The sequence below is a fragment of the Gadus chalcogrammus genome, chromosome 8 (assembly GCF_026213295.1).
Source record: "Gadus chalcogrammus isolate NIFS_2021 chromosome 8, NIFS_Gcha_1.0, whole genome shotgun sequence".
NCBI lineage: Eukaryota > Metazoa > Chordata > Actinopteri > Gadiformes > Gadidae > Gadus > Gadus chalcogrammus.
Window position 1 is genome coordinate 9,129,208 of NC_079419.1, and position 20,717 is coordinate 9,149,924.

The 20,717-nt window shown below is 45.0% G+C and overlaps 1 protein-coding gene across 1 annotated transcript in view; it reads right to left on the reverse strand.

The window, feature by feature from the left end:
- Window positions 1-1,342: 1,342 nt before the first annotated feature.
- LOC130387999 (retinal-specific phospholipid-transporting ATPase ABCA4-like) overlaps window positions 1,343-20,717 on the reverse strand; it is a 52,807-nt gene continuing 33,432 nt past the window's right edge. Inside the window, exons 33-49 of the mRNA XM_056597296.1 lie at window positions 20,557-20,662; window positions 19,856-19,930; window positions 19,468-19,637; window positions 18,754-18,931; window positions 17,575-17,690; window positions 17,078-17,225; window positions 16,472-16,595; window positions 15,154-15,283; window positions 14,514-14,634; window positions 13,244-13,306; window positions 12,496-12,602; window positions 10,209-10,350; window positions 9,454-9,588; window positions 8,972-9,075; window positions 8,541-8,633; window positions 6,069-6,318; window positions 1,343-2,352 (exon numbers count right to left, since the gene is read on the reverse strand). Coding sequence (XP_056453271.1) covers window positions 2,239-2,352; window positions 6,069-6,318; window positions 8,541-8,633; window positions 8,972-9,075; window positions 9,454-9,588; window positions 10,209-10,350; window positions 12,496-12,602; window positions 13,244-13,306; window positions 14,514-14,634; window positions 15,154-15,283; window positions 16,472-16,595; window positions 17,078-17,225; window positions 17,575-17,690; window positions 18,754-18,931; window positions 19,468-19,637; window positions 19,856-19,930; window positions 20,557-20,662 — 2,176 coding nt within the window. The 3' untranslated portion in view covers window positions 1,343-2,238. The remainder of the gene's footprint in view (window positions 2,353-6,068; window positions 6,319-8,540; window positions 8,634-8,971; window positions 9,076-9,453; window positions 9,589-10,208; window positions 10,351-12,495; window positions 12,603-13,243; window positions 13,307-14,513; window positions 14,635-15,153; window positions 15,284-16,471; window positions 16,596-17,077; window positions 17,226-17,574; window positions 17,691-18,753; window positions 18,932-19,467; window positions 19,638-19,855; window positions 19,931-20,556; window positions 20,663-20,717) is intronic.

A 20,717-nucleotide genomic window follows, 5' to 3' on the forward strand; every position in this document is an offset into this window, starting at 1 on the left:
TAATTATTCAACATCCTGATGAGTGCAGGAGAAGAACCGCTGACAAGCAGCTCTTCATAAAATTGGATTCACTATGTGAATGAAGGTGGTACTCATCGCTGACCAACCACTTCATTGGAACGGTAAAGTCAGTTTGCCGTTGGACATTCACAAAACATTCCAAAATAAACTTTTTTACCAATGAATGATGACTCAACCAAATCTGGATTATTTATTTTACCCAAGTGTCTCAGAGTTTGTTAAGCCTTTTTGTTTTGGCTTATTTAAGGTATAAAGCCCCCTCTCATACATTTTTATAGATTTCCAAATGTATTTAACTTTCGCCTCAAAAGAGATGACTTCAAAATAAATCTGGATGATTTATCGCAGCAGAATGTTTCCGCTTCAATTCGACCAAAACACTTTGTATAAAATGATATGCCTCATCTGACTTGTTGACCTAACACATTTCCCATTAAGATAGATGTTTTCGTGTCAAATCATTATTATACAACATGCAATACAAGATTGCCTATATTCTACCCAAAGCAGGCAAGCTTTCATCCCAAGACATCAAGACAAATACAGTTACAAGTCACCGGTTAATTGGACTTTCTGGCTGGTTCAGAAATATTTTGCAGACTGAGCGAGTTTGTGCGTGTTTCCCCCTTGCCATTTCATCTCGCTACAGCCACACAACTCTGTGTTGCTCCAGGTAAACAACCCCTTGAATCTTTCACCTTGGCACAAACATACCTTGAACTCTGCCCACCTGCCGCCTCTCCCCCCCGCGATGCCCCGCTGTGTCCCTACGCCTGATCCCCAGCGCTGCGGACGAGCATATGAGGGATAAAGCAGAAGGCGCCGCCGCGCCGACACACGCAAGAGAACTGATCTGTGACACGATGGCAGTCTGCGGAGTGCCGCCGCTCCCCCTGATCGCACCTTCACCTCCCTGGCCCTTGTCGAGTGTGGCCCGTGGGCAGCTGATGGCGGTGTCATTGCTCCCGGCGGCAGGTCGGAGCGGATAATTGGAAGCGGTGTCGAGACACATTGGGGCCGAGCAGGACGTGTGCCAGACGATTCGGGAACGCCGTCGCCATGGTACCCCGGCCCACGACGACGCCGCCGCCGCCGCCGCCGACCTACAGCGTTGACGTCTACTCCTTCAAAGTCTAGTCTCGAGGGAGACTCCTCGCCGTCATTACGGACTGAGCGGTTCTGTCCCTGCTCTGTGGGAGATGAAAACAGGGAGGAAAATAAAAGCCTGTGTTGTTGTGCGACGGTTCGCCCTGTGAATGCCAAACATTGCCGAAGTGGGGAATTCGACAACAGAAGCGCTGATGTTTATTAAAACCAGGTTATTTTAATTGATGTTGCCGCATAAATCAGCTTGGAAAGTGGGTAAGTAGCATAGAGAGAAATAAAGAAGAATGAAGTGTATGTATCTGTGTTTGTGCGGGCGTGCGTGTCCATCGCAGTTCTGACTCAGCCCAGCAGTAAGCGCCTGTGGAGTGGTCTTCTGAGGCGTATTGCATTGTGCTGATGGTGGATCAAAAAACAGAGTCCCAAAAACAGAGTCCCGTGAGCAGTTATAAATCCCCAAGAAGAGTGGGTCGGCGTTGGTCGAGGGCGATGGCAAAAGCTAAAGCATGTCGCATGACATCTTTACATGCACATATTTGTGGGCAAGGAAGGTTGGCAGGCGAAGGAAGCGCTTAAACACCCAACCAGGAAGATTGAGTGAGAGTCAATGCAGCGCTGGCAATGCAAACCACACCTGAATAATTAATTATGAATGAAAGAGCAGAGCTAATGAATGAACAACAATGGAGTGATGGTTCATTTACGCTGGGTACATGTACAAAGGAGTAGTGAGTGTAAAAACGACTTGCTTCAAAAGTGCTTACTGTTCTCAAACATATATATAACAATATATACACATTAATATAAAACAGAATATATCATCTTCAGTGGATTGCAGGTGTGGATTCCTCGAGCAAAAAGCATTACAAATGTAATTTTGTTCTCAAATAAGCCGACCAGAATGAGTCATCGCCATTCTAGCAGGATGAAAACAAATATAAATGTTGCAAACTTTTGGTTTTGGCCCATGATTTGACAGGTGAGCGGCCTCAATTTCCTCTTCTGGTTTTGAGAGTTAAATTGTCTGGAATCTGGTGGAATCTTTCCAGTGGATAAAAGGAGAGTTTTTGTGTCCTACACGATTGGAGGGGGGTAGTTGGTCCTATCTTCTTTTCATTTCTTTCTCCGGAGCGGTGTGATCTTTCTTTTGTGCGTGCTAGCTTTGCGTCGACGTGAGATGACGTCATCGTCCTCTCCCGCCTGCAGCTTGGCGAAGTTCACAAACACCTGCGTGGAAAAGACATGAGTCACCAGGACGACAAAAGCTGTGTTCGAAATCGTTCCCTATCATGGATGTAGTGCACTAAATAGGGTGCACGCCATTTACTAGGGTGTTCGAATTCTCAGTGGTCCACTATATAGGGCACTATATAGTGGACTTAAAATAGGGTACATACGATGTTCCCTACATGTTACTCCCGTATACCACAATGCAATGCGGTTGTATTTTTCCAGGGGAGAAGAAGAAGCCGAATAACCGCGAAAACGAATACATTTAATGATGGAGTCTCCGGCTTTCGTTTAGAAATGTCAACAATTTATTTGGGATTTAACATAGAATATTTAACATTCAAAATGAATAAAACAAGGAAATGTAACATTCAACATCAATACAACCTCCAGCTTTCGTCGTGAGTGCCCGGTTTGTTTACTTGATGTGGGCGCATCTGTCTGCGTCACACAAATACCCGGCGCATTTACTGACGCAAATGACGTTTAGAAATGTTCAGCGTAGTGTCCGAATTCTCGTTCCCTATTCCCTATATAGTGCACTATATCATGTACACTATATAGGGAATAGGGAACGAGTGTATAGGGAACGATTTCGAACACAGCTAAAGTCTCTGTACACAAACACCTTCCTGTTGTCATTCTTATGCCCCGTTTCTCCACTTATATTGGCGTTTCCACCGCCAAAAGTTGGGCAGGGTCCCAAATTGAGCGCCCTGAGCCGTACCTATATTTCGAAAAGATGGAGCTACACACGCCGTTGATTGATTGGTCGACAGAATCGTCACTTCCGTGCGACAGAGGGATAAAAACAAACAAACACAGAACCCGCAAGATATTTCTGGACAATGCCGAAGGCTTCGTTTATTGAATAAAATGTCACGCAAGAGTTTGCCGTCGTTCTCGGACGTCCTACATTGTTGCTCTTTGTTCAATGTGTTGCGTTCTTCTTTTTCATTAAATGTAGTAGCAGGCTACACTGTGTCGCGCTGCTATGATGTCACAATGCTTACGTAGCCGCCGCGGCTATCGCCGTCCAGCTTAAACCCTGCCCTACCATATAGGTACTGTCGGCGGTGGGAACGTGAGCCAGTTTTAGCGTCAACGAGCTGTCCCGCTCCGAGCTGCACCGAATCGGACGGCTCTGTGGATCTTAGGCATCATTTCCCGGTGTACTAAAGTTGTACTTTTCTTTTTTAGTGTGTAAAGGCCACTTAGTCTTGTAGAACAAAACAAATACATTTCCTATTTGTTTCATTGAGTCATTGAAATTATGTTTTAAAGAGCAAGCCGCACAAGATAACACGGTTTATTAACCTTTAGATAATTGAAAACAACGTCTCTCGTGATATACAGGCCGTTTTAATGAATTTAATGAATTATTTATTTATATATATATTTATATTTTAATGGCTTTTTTTTTTTTATTCATTTATGGATAGGAGTGGTGAGAGACAGAAAGAGAGAGGGAATGACATGTAGCATAGGACTGTAGGTCAAAATCCAAACTACACGGCCGAAATGGTTAGTAGGGACGCAAGTAGGTAACAAATACGCGTTAACCAAATGTCAAGCGAATCGTTTTTCAGACATTTCGCAAACACGTTTTGCATTACGTTGATATGTGTTTTGGAACAGGAGAGCCTCCAGCGTTTCAATCATATTGTTGTCAAGCGGCGAGTTCCTCACCCGTTCCAACATCTCAATTCCAGTTCATGCAGTTCAAACATCCTTTTTTTTTGTGTGTTGAATAATGGATAGATTGGATAAGGATATTCAACACATATATATAAAGGTCTTGGAGTGTGGGTGGATTGCACATAAAATACTGATTAAAACAGACTTTTGATTCGTCCAAATTCGTGGAAACCATCGCATTAAGTCATTAGTTGAGGCACCGAGCCGCCCTTAATTGCCGTTTCCGAATGATTATTGATCTGATGTCATGCCATCCGGCACGCGTCCCCTAGTACTAATTTGAGCCGGGTCCTGTATAGCATGTCTGCTGCATAAAACATGTTGGAGAGTTTTCACTGAATTTTGAGCAGGGCGTCCGTGGAAGGAGCTGACAACATCCACTTGCAGTGAATAGTCTTTCTGAGAGAATTATATTTGAATGGATTTGTCTGACTTTCTTGGTCCCAAGTGTGAAAATAAGCTGCCCACACGTCTAAGCTCAAGTGTAGCCTATGTGTGAGAGACTTCTTTCTTCTGTCTTTTAGCTCTTCCCACAGGAAAGGAAAAAAGGGTTTGGCGTTTTCCAATAGAACTGTATATAACGATTGCATACAATCATGACGCATCAATATCAGTACTGTCTCAAAGTAAAGGTCTCATTTGAAGCAGTCGTTCAATTTTTACACTCTCAAATTTCTCCACATGCCACTGATCTGGGGTCGTGTTTACTGTGCGCTGCTGTCATTGGAGGCTAGTGAATTTGAGCTGACGTCAGCCAATCAGTGGAACGTGCTTTAGCAACTGCCTATGACAGGGAAGGTGCTAAAATGGCAGCTAGCGCCATCACTGTGAGTGAGCTAGTTATAAAAATGTGATGCGACAGCCCCTGTTTGTGAACGGCTTAAATCCCTTCCGAGTAGAACAGGATTAGGGTTGTAAAACATTATTTTTCGGAAGGCAGAATTAATGAATGACCTTTATTATACATTAAACTCGATGTGTTTTTTGATGTGTGCTTAGGCTGTAAACATATGGATGAAAGTTAGCGCAGGCTGATTCCATCCTCGCTCCACCGTCTTAAAAAGCAGGTGAAGCTTATGAAGAGGAATTGGAACGAGAAAGGTAATATTATGTCTCTAAATATATCGGCATGCATGCAGAATACAGAGAAAAACATGAAATACGATGCTCGCTGCTCCCAAGCCGGCTGGCTACGTCTCTCCATCGGCAGAAGAAACTGCTCATCAAAGTCATGCAGTTTGAGGAAACCGATAGCTTGATATAATGCAGATTTAATAATGTATTCAAAAGGCCTAGCCTGGCCTACTTACACCAAGTTATGAATAGCAAGCTTACGAAGGTCAAACTTCATCACTACTCGTCTTTTACTAAAACCTGCCTAGCCTTATAATGATTTGTAATGCATCTATTATATTTGAAACAAGAATGGGGAAAAGGGGGCAAAGGATTGCTTCTATCCCGTGGCAGAAGAGAGCGTAGCAACACATGATGTAAGAAGATGTGCTCTCATTCACTTCTACACCGAGCTATGTTTTGACGGTTGAACTGTGAACCTCGATGATATGGGGAGAGATCATGGGGAGTAGACAGAACGATAATAACTAGCTGATATCACGCAACCCTTGAATGGAATAAATAAACGGAGGGGAGACAACAAAGAGAGCGGACTGAATCGTAGCCTTGCAGGGGAGGGGGCACAGCTTCTGATAACAAGGTCACGGATTCCAGATGGAAAGTAGAAAAATACCTGGCTTTTATTTCATTCACATCTCACAAAGGAGACGCGATCAATGCCTGAAGATATGACATCCCACAAAGGTGTATTCAATCGAAAAAAGCTTGTGAAACACACAACTGTGAGGTGTCTGAGATGAGAGACCCGGAATCCCATTTAATCAACCGCTGCTGTCTGCAAACCGGGGTCAATAAACGGTTTGACTGCGGCCCCGCGTTTCCATTCCCCAGGAGGGTTGGGATGAGAATCCCTGCCTAAGCGATACCACATGATCCGGTACCTGGTCGAGCGTGGTCTGGGTCACCGAGTAGTCCTCGATGCTGAGGCGCTCCTTGTTGGCCGCCACGAGCTGGAAGATGCGCGCCAGGGACGAGGAGGCGATCTCGTACTGCAGCGTGTTGTAGTGCTTCTCCCGCTGCACGCAGCCCGCGAAGCTGCTCTCCATGAAGCTCTCGGCGGGGCCCAGGTCCGGGGGGGCCCCGGGGCCCGACGACCTGACCTTCATGGTCACCACGTAGCCGTCCCCGAACCTGAAAGGGGGGCGGGGGAGACGGAGTTACATACAGAGATGCCTCTATAGATTAGATCGCTACTTAAAGCAAATCGTTGCTTTAATGAGCTCGGGATTGAAACATCGATACCGGGTGATCAATACGGCTCCGATTTTCTATTTGCGGACCGACGGAGGGCAGGTGGTTGCCAGTGTCGCCAGGGAGATTGAGACCGGCGTCCTCCGCTGACCCTCTTATCTGTGTCTAGCGCTGCCTGTCTCCTCCATACCCTCCGGTGTGCACTGGCGACCACGCTCAGGGACCCCCTGCTGTTGCCCTGGCTCAGCGATACTTTCTGCTGATGAGCAGGCCGGGGACTTTATGAAACCGTGTAAACCTCGTAAAAAGAGGGGACGCATAAAGCCAACACACATTTTTCTCATTTTCCTTTTTTTGGGTTTTCCGTCATTGAGGCTCTAAAAATGTTTTATACATTCTCTTGGTTAATCGCTGCTTAAATAAATATGTCCCCTTCTTTATAGGGATTTGGGAAGAAAAAAGACCTTACTAGTGTCTTTTATGCTATAGGTCCCCAAAGTAAAGTGAAAATACCTAGATGTCGGCTACAAGTTAAATAGTCCACTATCTTGAGGACATGTAGGACTTGTGAATAAATAGCAACACAACAACAATTAAGTAACAACAATAGGATCCCAGAGGTAGGAGTTTGTTCCCGGACCTTTAAAGATTGATCAAATCATTGTATTGAGTCATCAGCAAAGGGGTAGAAACCTGGAGGCAAGAGCCAAGGAAATCTTTTGTTGTTGTTCACTAAATCCCTATAATAGACGGGGACGGAGGCAGAGAGAGATAGCACCTCATTTGCAAACAGTAAAGATAGAGAGATAGATCGCTAGAGAATTGGTAAGATAGATAAGATTATGCCAGTAAACCAAGGTATTTGGTTTTCTAATGCATTGTGAAGTCGAATAGAGAGAAAGATGAAGTCAAGTCGAGAGAGAGATGAAGTAGGTTTCCTTCCATTGCTATTTGAGGCAAGTGGGAGCGAGCGTGTCAAGTGCACGAGCCCCGTCTCCCATCGGTGAGGGCCTCTCTCCTGGGGCCACTCCTGGGCCCATCTCCAATTTGAGAGAGAGAAGTCGAGCGGCTGAGTTTTTGTATTTCTTCAGACGTCAATTGCAAACCCTCAAAAAGGCTCAATTTCTTGAAGCACATGGAGAAGCAATCCGAGACGACACAAAGAATTCTTTGATTCTTCAAATGGAAATAAGCATGATTATTCATAACAAATAGAGGCCAAACATTGCTGCTTCTCCACTAACTCTCGACCCCTGGTGGGGGACAGTGGGTGAGCTCTGACCACTGCTTAGGGCAGGGCGTCTCCACCTGTGACTCGGGTCAGACACTAGATTATCATCAAGAGCTTACGAAGACCTCCTCATTTGCAAACAGTTAAGAGATCAACAACCGAGTACAATGTGTGTGGATCACGTAACGCATGATCAGAAACCGCCGCGGTTTAAAGAAAACCGTCATTTGCAAGAATAATAAGCCTTATTACTATATTTACCAAACAATATAGAGAATTTATGTAATTTTGAATAAATGTTTGTGTAAGTCAAGTCAATTTATCTTTATTTTGTTAATGTTTTTCACAGCCCCCCTGCAGTGCTCTTGTGGATCAGAGGATTAGACAGAAAGTCCAGTAGAGTCTCGGTTGGACTGCCAGCCCCTCCAGATTTTCCGACAGAGAAAACGCTGTGGAAAATCCAGAGGACGGAGGGGCCATGGGCACGACCTCGTGGCAGTGTGCCGCAGAGAGGACTCGCTCGCGTTTGAAATTATTTCAACTTTGACCCAGCGCCACCCCGCACGACATCACACACCGGCCCACCGTATTGCAGTACAGTCAAGGTAATCAGAACCCAGTGGACCCTTTCTCCAATGAAACGAATACTCCTTTGGGGGTGAGCACGTGGCATTTGAACACGGAGCCTGCGAAGCCTCTGAGAATGTCCCCGTGATGAAACCCTTTCTAAACAAGAGGGGACAACCCATCCATCCTTCATGCGCTGAAACAACGCTGGGTGCCGTTTTCCCAGGAACCCCCTGACACACACCTTTTGAAGGTAGCACTGCGAGACAATGCAGAGATAACAAATGGCACTGTTGGAACCCAATACATCTCAGCCCGGCAGCAGGGACCCCCACCCTGGGTGTACGGGAAGAGAGGCGCTCACTTGTATTTGAGATGCTGGATGGTGCCCAGACATTTGAAGGTCCCGTTCACCATGATGGCCAGCCGAGTGCAGAGCGCCTCACACTCTTCCATGCTGGGAACCACAACAAAAAACAACAACAACCACAACAACAGCATCAGTCATCAGTCTCCATTTGTAAGCACAGCTGTTGGTTTTTACTTTAATAGCCGACACATGCCCACGTTCACGATTCGCGCCGATGAACACAAGGCAATTCATTATCGTCACGGTCACGGTACAATCAACAACACCCTGGCAGCTTTATTAACATATAAAAACAGACAACGGTTAGCCCCCTATTGGGCCAAGCTGTTGCGTCAAGGGGCCCGTGTGTGTGTGTGTGTGTGTGTGTGTGTGTGTGTGTGTGTGTGTGTGTGTGTGTGTGTGTGTCTGTGTGTGATGAAGTCCACCTGTGTGAGGTGAGCACCACGGCCCTCCCATCCTGGATGACGCTCATGATGGCGTTCCACAGGAAGCGGCGGGAGTGGGGGTCCATGCCCGTGGTGGGCTCATCCTGAACACAGACACCAGGAGGAGGAGGAGGAGGAGGAGGAGGGGGAGGAGGAGGAGGAGGAGGAGGAGGAGGGGCAAACCTGAGGCTCAGAACTCACAAACACATAAAACATTTTTTTTCGGAATTGAACCCAAACAAAACAAATCCTAATCTCTCTCCGGCATATGGCACAGATTCCGCACGCGTGCCAGTTTGACTTAGAGAGCGCGCCCCGCTCTGCCAATGTAGAAACACCTACCAGGCCCTTCTTGACTGAGCGCATATGGTTTCCCATCTGGGCCCATAGACCCATTTCATTGACAAATCTCCACATAAAACTCAACAACCCTGACAATGGGGCCCCGTACGCGGGGGGGGGGGCGCCATTGGCCCGCTTACCAGCAGCACCAGCGCCGGGCAGCCAATCATGGCGATGGCGGTGGAGAGCTTGCGCTTGTTGCCCCCGCTGTAGGTGCCTGCACAGCGGCCAGCGTACTCCGTCAGTCCCAGCTTCTGGATGCCCCACGCCGCCACCTGCAGGCCACAGGGGAGGCATGCGGCTCGTTCAACGGACCAGACACTGTTCAGGTTAATTGAGTGTGAAGGTGTGTGTGTGTGTGTGTGTGTGTGATCTGGGGTTGATTTGTGTGCGTGTGCTGAGGGTGTGTGTGTGTTTGCTAAAAAGGTTAATTGTGTATGTGTGTGTTTGCTAAAAAGGTTAATTGAGTGTGTGTGTGTTGCTAAGGTAGTGAGTGTGTGTGTGTGTGTGTGTGTGTGTGTGTGTGTGTGTGTGTGTGTGTGTGTGTGTGTGTGTGTGTGTGTGTGTGTGTGTGTGTGTGTGTGTGTGTGTGTGTGTGCGTGCGTGCGTGTGTGTGTTTTGTCTTTGTCGATTACACACTGTGCCCATCAACATTTTATCCAACCTTTGATTAAAATGTAGAGCGTAAAATAGCAGGATAAATAACAACACAGCCCAGTGAGCCCACACTGACGCTGCTCTTCCAGGCTGATAAAAATGTCTTTGGGGGACATTAAACAAGCCAAGGCCGGGTTCCATGTTATCTAGCAGCCGGATAAACACAACCCCCCCTGGCTGCGGACCCGGGTCGGTCGCCCTGTGGAGGTCCCGGACCCTGGGGTTGGGGGGCACTCACCCTGGGGATCTCCGACTCGGGGACCCCCCGCAGCCGGGCGTAGAGGTACAGGTGCTCCCGGCCCGTCAGCAGCTCGTCGATGGCGTCGAACTGCGGGCAGTAGCCCATGTTCTGGTGCACGTCCAGGATGTCCGACAGGATGCTGGGGGAAGGCCACACAGGAGACGCACGGAGTGAGTGAGTGAGTGAGTGAGTGAGTGAGTGAGTGAGTGAGTGAGTGAGTGAGTGAGTGAGTGAGTGAGTGAGTGAGTGAGTGAGTGAGTGAGTGAGTGAGTGAGTGAGTGAGTGAGTGAGTGAGTGAGTGAGTGAGTGAGTGAGTGAGTGAGTGAGTGAGTGGGTGGGTGGGTGTGTGTGAGAGTGAGTGAGTGAGTGAGTGAGTGAGTGAGTGAGTGAGTGAGTGAGTGAGTGAGTGAGTGAGTGAGTGAGTGAGTGAGTGAGTGAGTGAGTGAGTGAGTGAGTGAGTGAGTGAGTGAGTGAGTGAGTGAGTGAGTGATGGAGTGAGTAATGGATTGAATGAGTGAGTATGATTGAGTGAGTGAGTGAGTAGGTGCACCCAGACATACGCTTCTGAGGTACAGTCAAAGCTTCTCTCCTCCTCCACATTCATTAGTTTGATTAAAATGGACACACATTTTAACCTTCACCTTTATGTTTACATCTCATTATACCACAGTCTGGTTCAATACTAGATCCTGATTGGTCAACAACGTTTCCAACAGTGTGCATATTTTTCAATGGGGTGTGCATTATTTTTATAAAGCCAGACACCTCTGGCCTTTAACAGTTATGAATCAGTGTGAACAAATCCAACATTAAAAAACGGTCACATACAACTATCGATCAGGTGTCTCCCACAGAAGCAATAGGCTCAAAGCGCCAAGAAACATTATTCAAATGTCAGCTGATTGAGTCAATAAAACGTCAATAAGTACCTCATATTTAATCACTGTTACTGTGGTAAATCGACTACTCTGGGCTGTCCCTGCTATTGGTAAAATAATGTTCTCTTGCGGTGGTTAGCGACCACGGCTTTGCTTTATCTGCATCACCGCCCCTGTTGTTGTTATGTCCCGACAACAAGACTCCCGTTGTGGTTTATTTTATACACCGTAACCAGTGATTATGATCATTATAATTCCCGATGTCCGGTTTCACTCAGTTTAGTATTTAAAGTAGAATGTCCACCGGCAACTAAATATCAAGGTATAACTAAAAACAACAACACATTCACCACACACACAAACCCATAAGGACAAGGCATGTCCCCATTTGCCATGCTATTATTAGGCTGCCATTTAAAACTGTGTGTGCTTGCGCATATTTGTTTGTGCTTGTGCATATTTGTGCTTGTGCGTACGTGCGTGCGTGCGTGCGTGCGTGCGTGCGTGCGTGCGTGCGTGCGTGCGTGCGTGCGTGCGTGCGTGCGTGCGTGCGTCTGTGTGTGTGCGTGCGTGCGTGTGTGTGTGTGCGAGTGTGTGTTTGCGTGCGTGTGTACATAGGCCTGTCTGGGGCATACAAATATTAAACATAGCATGTATAATGCAAGGTCAGTGTTTGTGTTAATCTTCCTGGCCCCTCTTACAGGAGGCTTGGGAAACCATCACTTCCAAATTGCACTTTCCAGACATTACCCTCCCCCTCCTTCCCCATGTCCTACCTCCTCCACCAGGGAGTCCCACCGGTGCTTCCACCATTTAGAGATGCATTGACGTTGCCCTAAATCAATGTTCAATTCTTAGAAACGTGTGGAGAATAAAATACGAACTTTGTTGGTCGCATGATGAAGCTCAGTACATTCCCTACCACTGGGATAATGGGGCAAAAGTAAAACCGAAATAAATTGAAGATAAAATTAAAGTAAAAAATAGATGACTTTAAGAGCTTTACTTTGGTTTAATTGTTTTAAAATGCCACATGCATCAGTCAGTTATTAAGGAGTGAAGTGCGCTGTGATAATATTTGTTCTGGAGGATTTTAGACCGTTCCCGGCTCATTTCTGACCTATCAGGACATCTCTTCCCTGATTTGATAAGAGAATCCATCTTGCCTGTCCTCCACAAGTGCTTGAAATTCGACGCCTCTAAATGATAGAGAATCATCAGGAGGGAGGGAACGGATATGGACGTTTTTTTGGATGTTTAGTTTCAAAATCGTGCTCTCTTCTACTCTTTTCTGATTCCAACTCTTTACAACTCTCCAATCTAACAGACAGCAGCTTTAAAACAGCAACACACAACAGAAGCAGGCTGTCAGAGATGAGTGGACATGGATGGGGGGTTGTACGTACCTGTAGCCCAACACAGTGGCCTCCCCCGCACTCACGTCTGAGTCTCCAGTCAGCATTTTGAACGTGGTCGTCTTGCCTGCACCATTAACCCCCAACAGGCCAAAGCACTGAAACAGGAGATGTGAAATCACCATAGCTATACTCCAAAATAGATAATAGCAATACCATAAGATAGGCAAAGATAAGCTTACCCTATCCAATTGCTCACCCTCCATTTTTAATAATACTCCATAGCTTCTTTGGACTCAAGCCGTATACATGTCAGCTTCAATTTGTGTCATTAAGATATTTAGGTAATTTTAACAATAATATGTTTTTCGAAAAATAAAGAAATATTTGATCAATCAAAAACAACAGCAAAATAAGGTGGGTGTACGTTAATGGACCGAAGATTGCTGTTGTTTTTTGGACCTAGAGAGCAGTGATGGCACTTACTCATTTTGTGACTCATAAAGTAGTTTCTAGAAGGGATTATTCATTCCTGTTGCTGCTGATAATGACTTTGATGAGACAACTTAAAGTGCATCAACATTCTGCAAGAAGCACTGAAGTGATTAAGTGCTAAAATAAATAAAGCATGAACCATATTTTTTTTATTAAAAAGCAGCACAGAATAAGTCGATTCTAAAAATATTTGATCATGATTACCATCGATATTAGTTTTCTCTATAATAATAACAACGGCATATGTTATTAAGTGAGGATATTGGCAATGTGTTGCAGTGTGTCTATGTGGGTCGGTGCGTACCTCTCCTGGAGGGACGCCCACACATATCCGGTCCACCGCTGCCCTCTTTCTGCCCACGTACGTCTGTGCACGGAGGGGACAGACGGACACACAACCGCACGGTTCATGACAGACAACAACCCTGAACAACTTTCCATAAAGCACTCGGTTGGAAATTATCCGTTACATTTTGCCGCTTTTATAAACTAATGGAAATGATTAATTATTTGATTTTGAAGGTATTTTAATTATGTTTATTTGGTTTAGAATAGAAAGAAGGTTCCCAGTCTCTTTAAATGTGTTGGCCTTTGACGACCTCAAGTTTATAATGAACTGAGCTGTTTAATGTGAATTCTACATGTTACCTCACCCACACTGAAGGGGCAGGACAACACAACCTCTGCTACTTTAACCTACCACGGTACGGTACCAGACATAACTTCACTGGTCTAATATCCATTTGCTGGTACATCAAAGGAGCAGACCCGTCATTACTTTTATGAGCTACACCTGTGTTTGTCCAACGCTGACACCTCTTTGAAAACGGTCTATTGACAGAAGAGATTGATTGTACATTTAGCACTCTCTGAACTGAACATGGATTGTCAATAAAACGGTTGACTGTAAATGGGCAGTTGTGTATGACGACTTTCTGAATGGTATTTAGTTGCAATGACTCATTACTACCCTGAGAAGGCAGGTGTCATTGAATGCTGAAGGGCCACAAGTGTCCTCACATTGTACTACTGCCTAGCAGCACTATATTGTACACAACTTTATATAAACATCATGAATAATACATGAATATGCAAGTACTTTATCGATGTAATTTAGTGGCATTGCTCCTAAAGCATGTTCTTTGTCTTCATCATCACATCCCACTGCTCAGGTACCAAAGGTACCATCTATCTAAATTTTAAATGTGTCCTACTCTTATACTCTTATACTCGTATAGGATTCCTCTATGTTGTGCAACACTTGGTGAAGCTTTACTTATTCACATCACAGACCGATTAAACTTGCTCTTGTGTTACTGAGACACAGAGAAGAGGCTTCACCCAAAGGCCAGTCCGTACTCGGGGCTGTTGGATTACATTACACTCAATGCACCATGAGTCCGAAAGGAGCATCTCAAACGGCAGCCATTCGAATATCAAACCATATTTGGTACATGCCGGTATTCATTCTTACCTACTTACCCTAACGATATTTTGTTATTTTTGTGTGTATGTATTAAAATATAATTACTTGATACACGTGTTTAGTTTTTGGTGGACACGGCGTGGTCTACCTTGCAGAGGTCCTTGATGTACAGGATGTCCCCCCTGCTCCCTCCCTCGTAGATCCTCTGCCTCTCCTCCGCCACGTCCTCATCCTCGTCTTGGATGGGAGGTCGCTGGCGGTCGGACAACCTAGCGGGGGGCGAGAACGTCCAACTCGATGAGGGAGAGCACCGACATTGGCTGGGCCTTGCTATGATGCGTTTGATCCGTATGATCTTTATATTATTAAGATCAGGATTTAAAAAAACGGATCCCATCTAGGATCGCGACAAACACCAGTTACAACACCAGAACACGAATCTCTTTATCAATGGCACAAATATGAAGATATCTATGATTAGTGTATGCTACACGTGAACCTCCTAAGATGGCGCAATTTGATTGGTTCGCTATCTCGGGATATTGGGCAATATCCCAGGATTGAGATCTCAACCTCGGGATATTGTTTCATCGCTTTGTTCGCTAATATCTTTTTCTTTTTTTTTTTGTATTCTCGTGTAGTATAGAGTAAAACAATTATTCACCTCAGCGAATAATATATACCGTACATTCTGCAAATAATGTTAAATAGATAGAGGCCATGTGATAGCCAAGGCATAAGAAAGGTCTCCGCTGGCATGAAGCTGGTTCTGGGAGCCAGGGCCTTACCAGTGGTCGAGGAAGAAGCGGTACTGGATAAGGAGATTTAGCAGGAAGAAGACAAAGCCCTCCACAGCCATGAAAGTCACATTCTTCCCCAAAAAGTCCCAGCGGAACGGGTCCATTGTGTACTCCTCTCCTGGAAGGACAGGCAGAGTTAAGACGAGAGCCTCCGGAACTAACCGCTGACTGAGACCACGGAGAGCCAGTGAGATATAGGCCCAATCCCATTTCTACCCCTTACCCCTTCAAAACAAGGGGGAGGGGGAAGGGGAAGGGGTAGGGGAAGGGGGAAGGGGAAGGGGGAAGGGGTAGAAATGGGATTGGGCCATACTCTGTACCCTGGATGAGGGCAAATGGGGAGGGGGGCGTTTGTTCAGAAGTAAAAGCACAAAATGAAAACATTCTAAGGCTATCTTCACTTTATTTAAAATTGGGCACATTTTTATATATTATCTAAACAGTGATGGGTTTTTGGAATATTTACCTGGATCAGAAACGTTCAAAACTAAAGCTTGGGTAAATAATTTGAGATACCCGTCAGAATAAGACAGATGTTGAAAGTATCCAACAAAGATAATCCCTGCTCTCACTTCAGGCCTTCCTACAAAGCCACTCCCTCCCCAAACATCCATGACTTATTTTTTTTTTACTTCTGTTTTCTCGCATTAGTTCTGAAATGTTGGTCATCCAATCATGAAATGATTGGATGGCAATCAAATCATATGCCCAAATTAAATGATTGTCTTATTACAGGCCTGGGACCACCACCAATACCGTTTTTCTTCCTTTGTTTTGTCTGAGCATTTGATTTATCGATTAATAATTTGAGATACCCGTCAGAATAAGACAGATGTTGAAAGTATCCAACAAAGATAATCCCTGCTCTCACTTCAGGCCTTCCTACAAAGCCACTCCCTCCCCAAATATCCATGACTTATTTTTTTTTTACTTCTGTTTTCTCGCATTAGTTCTGAAATGTTGGTCATCCAATCATGAAATGATTGGATGGCAATCAAATATGCCCAAATTAAATGATTGTCTTATTACAGGCCTGGGACCACCACCAATACCGTTTTTCTTCCTTTGTTTTGTCTGAGCATTTGATTTATCGATTGCTGTCAGGCTGAGAGAGAATGTCAACAAAAAAAAGCTTCTAAAATAAATTGCCTGACCTAGCAGAACGATGACGGTGAAACAAAACATTTCATGTGATTTCGGCATCCTCAAAACTGTCCAAAGTTTAGAATCTGATGTGCCTGCAAAACAAATTAAACGAGGCTAGGCAGCCTTGGGAGAATCGTGTAACCAAACATAAAGCTCGTACCGAATCTGGCGTAGACGTCGGTGACGGCCTGGTTCATGGCCATGTCTATGAGCCCCCGGCCCAGGCAAAAGTGAGGGAACAGCAGCAGCACCTTCTTCAGCCACTCGTTGAATGTCAGCAAAGACTACGTCAAAGAAGGCAAAATAAAAAATAATGCAAATAAATGCATAAATATTGACCCACACACATACAGACACAAGTGTTGTAGTATTGCACAAACAAGGCCAGAAAGGCTTGTGTATACAGCAGCCTTCAAACTCAGGGGCCACACCTGCAGTGATGAAAGCCAAAACAATGTGTGGAAAAATGTGTGTGTGGATGTGTGGATTAAAGTGAAAAATCACCCCAATATTTTGGGGGAATTAGCCGACAACCTCCATCGAGTTGTCAGTATAAACTGATATTGAAACAATGAATTGTCCAGTGAAATAAATCATTTTAAGCGACTGATAATCCTACTTCTCCACATCCACGCACAAGAACAAACTCAAAAAAGTAAAAACAAACGTACAAAGAAAATGGAATGCAATTTATTTTTTACTTCCTGTTTGCAAACTTCAAAGTGCATTCGAATACGTTTGGAGGATTAAAGTGCATCAGCGGTACCCTGTTGTTTTCAAAGAGCTCCAGGATGAAGGTGATGGCGCTGCTGTTGATGCCGATGAAGAGGTTGATGCAGGCGAGCGAGACGTAGGCCGTGCTGGGCACACTGAACACGTAGGACATGGGGTACATCATGGGGGTCACTGACCACCTGGGGACAGGGGGGAAGGGAATCAGAAACTCTGTCTTAGTTCATGACTGGCCTTCAACCTTGTCTTCTATTCCCCAGACGTTTTGATCAGACAATATTCAATTATTTTCTAGACATTATTTTCACATTTCCTCTGCGTGAGTTAATTATTTTTCCTCTCTTATCTGCGCAAAAATTATGCTATTGATTTTTTTCTTTTTTATAAAACTTTCAAATTTAATTAGGCTTTCCCTTGTCATCTTAGTCTGTAGTTTTTACCCTGCCAGCGTTTTGTTTGTTTTTACTGTCTATGTAGATAATGTATATTGTGGAAATTGGAGAATAAAGAGGGATAAACAACTGAAGTTACCCGTATAACAGCAGCAGTGTTATCAGGGCGGGCAGGTTGGTGGGGGAGGTGTAGCACTTTTTGTCGAAAGCCATGAAAATGCCCACGACCATGGCTGTGCTCAGAGAATAGTTGACCTGGGGACAGCAGGGACATAATTCACCGCTTTAATAGAGAAAAATACATATCTAGCAATCACCATGCCCTGCCAGGATTGATTTCTCTGATTGCAATCAGGAATCACACTGGGTTTAAATTGACCATACTAAATCCTTATCACGACTAAAAAATCATGCCAAGAATGAGTCGCCATGTTGAAAGTTAGCAGTTTATATTGAATAAGAGACTTCTATATCCAAAATGTAATACCGTTGTGTCAGAGTGTGATGGATCATGTATTAATTGGCGAAACACACTCTGCAGCCTACAACGCAACACCTACCAATTTATCATTTCAATTTTTTTAATGAGGGCAAAATATATGAAAGAGCTCAACCTACTAATAATAACAGGATGGTAATTAGGGAACAAATTCCAGCTACAATGTTTCCTTTCTCCTTTTCTGGCGATCCGTCATCCAGAATAGTGTGCGTGTGTTTCCTTCACATGCTCTTGAAATAGTTCAAACCTGTGTGTCTTCACTGGAACAGAGTTGGGTCGTGTTTCCAACTGGGGCAGTCACACCGGCGCCGCCATTCAGCCTGGGTATAAGTTCCATCCCTGCTCTAAACAGCGCCATCCATTGCCACCCGTTATACCAAACACAGAACCTCTAAGCGACTCCTTCGTGGCTCGTCTGGGGTGAGGCCCGCTTCAGACTTAAGCTCGTCAGACTGGGACACAGAGTGGATCCCAAATGCCACGTACTCCCACACTTCCCACCCAGCACTTTTGCACTTTAAAACCCTATTTAAATAAACCCGGTGTTTGGACTCAGCAAATCTTTTCTGCATTAAAAAATGAAAAAAGATGACAGCTTCGACTAAAATGCCCGCGTCGCAAGAGCCCTCTTCTGAAATGTAACATTTAATCACTGGAAGGGAGCACGGTGGTACCACTATCTTTTGGAAAGAACCATGATACATATTCAAATTCTCAGACATTTCCAATGCCTCCAATGAGCATCGGAAACCCGAATGAACCAGACTAAAACGAGGGCACGCCGAACTCCTATGATATTCCCCTCCTCCACGGCCTCACCAGGTCCCAGAAGAAGTTGGCCACCCAGTAGACCAGCGGGCTGACTCCGCTGACGAACTGCAGGTGTTTGGCCTTGGTGGCACGCTCCTGGATGAGGTAGAGGACGAAGCTGGCCGGGATGAAGGACATGGCGAAGATGACGCAGATGGCCACCACCGCGTCCACCGACGTGGTCAGCCTGGGCGAGAGAGAGAGAGAGAGAGAGAGAGAGAGAGAGAGAGAGAGAGAGAGAGGATTTAGAAAATAATCAAAACCAATTTTTTTGTCAAAGTTTTCTTTTTCTTTCTTTGCTATTCTAACATGGAAATAAACCAGAATGTTATTTTGTAAATAACTTTGCCATTCTCGGATCTCTGGCCTTTGTGAATACCTTTCACACTGTTATACTTCATAACATGAATATGAATATTATTTTCAATTTCAGTTGAATTCGACCCACACAGCAACCAACTGGGAATTAATAATTGTTAAATACTTTAACGGCATCGACAATCCAAAAACACAGTCGAAACTAGATGGAGAAAGTGTGCAGTTCAAAGCGTGACGCAGCTTTTACTTCTTCGCCACCTAAAACCCCTCCATGTTATTTCCCATAGACATTTGACCCAGGGACCTGGGAGCCTCGCAGGCGGGACTTAACCGTCAGAGGTCTATACAGGAACAACCTCAGTTCACGGCTTCAGAATAAGAGCGCAGGGCGCCTGGGCCACTCACACGGTGACCTCGGACAGCTGCTCCTTGGTGAGGTTGAGCGGGTGGTTGACGGCGGTGATGCCGTACTCCACGGGGTTGGCCGAGGAGGGCAGGAAGGCCCTGAGGATGGCGTTGTTGGCCACGTTCATGAAGGACGCCATGGCGTGCCAGCCCTTGTTGTTGTACCACACCTTATGAGGGCGGGAACAGGGATGGTGTGTATTCATTGTGTAGGATAATGTGCTGTTTTTTTCTCGCTTTTCTTTTCAAGTACCAAAAGTATCAACATATTGATATGAATACAATTTATTTATTTTTATTTTTTAATAATACCTCAGAGAGGGACATATAACATACCTTTGCTCCCAGAAAGCACCAGAAGGAATTCAACCAACACCTGTTTACTCACCTTTATATTGAATTCACTCTCCATATAGCGCAGGAACGGCCCGATATCCTTCAGAGCGCGTTTAGAATAGGTACCCTGTGAAGAAGACATAACTGTGGTCATCAAACGAGCTACTTTAGTCGATGGTTTTGTTTAAGGGGAGAATACCCCCTGATTCCTCTCCTTAAGACAGCCTACTAGCCTACCAAGGTATCTTAATTAATTGCGTTCAAATTTGTACGGTTTGACGTGTTAGAATTATCATCCAGGAGCAGCTCGTGTACGGCTAAACACCGCCCCCATCAGGTGAGAGGAGGACACGCATGCAATGTGTCTTTTAAGTAGCAATAGCAAAAAAACATAAGGAATAAAATATTTAAGTTTATTTGAGTGTATGCATTGTCCAACTCGGACACTTTTCAGATGCAATGGTTAAAAATGAGCATAAACAACGATGCTGTTCAGCCTCAGAGGTGTTCTTTGAAGACCCGACCCATAGACCCTCAACTATCATGAGGCCGTGATGAGTTCAATCTCGGCCCCCCAAAAATAAAAAAGGGATATGAAAACCTGACCTTGCTACCGGGTTATTTAAAAATGTAAACAAAATACTGTCTGTTCTACATAGCTAGTACAGGTGAGACACTGCAACACACATATTATTTGTTCTTTGTTAAGCTTAATATAAGAAGTGTTTTAGATGTTATTTGTTGAACAAGTACCCCTGTGATGTTCAGCATCCGGCCCACTTGCTTCAAGGTGTTCTGAAGTTCTGTGGGGTCCAAGTCCAAGATTGGGAGCTGTCCACCAACGGACAAACCTCCGTATCTGTAGACACATGGATGGTTACCTATGCTCACCATCGGGCAACCCCGTTTTAAAG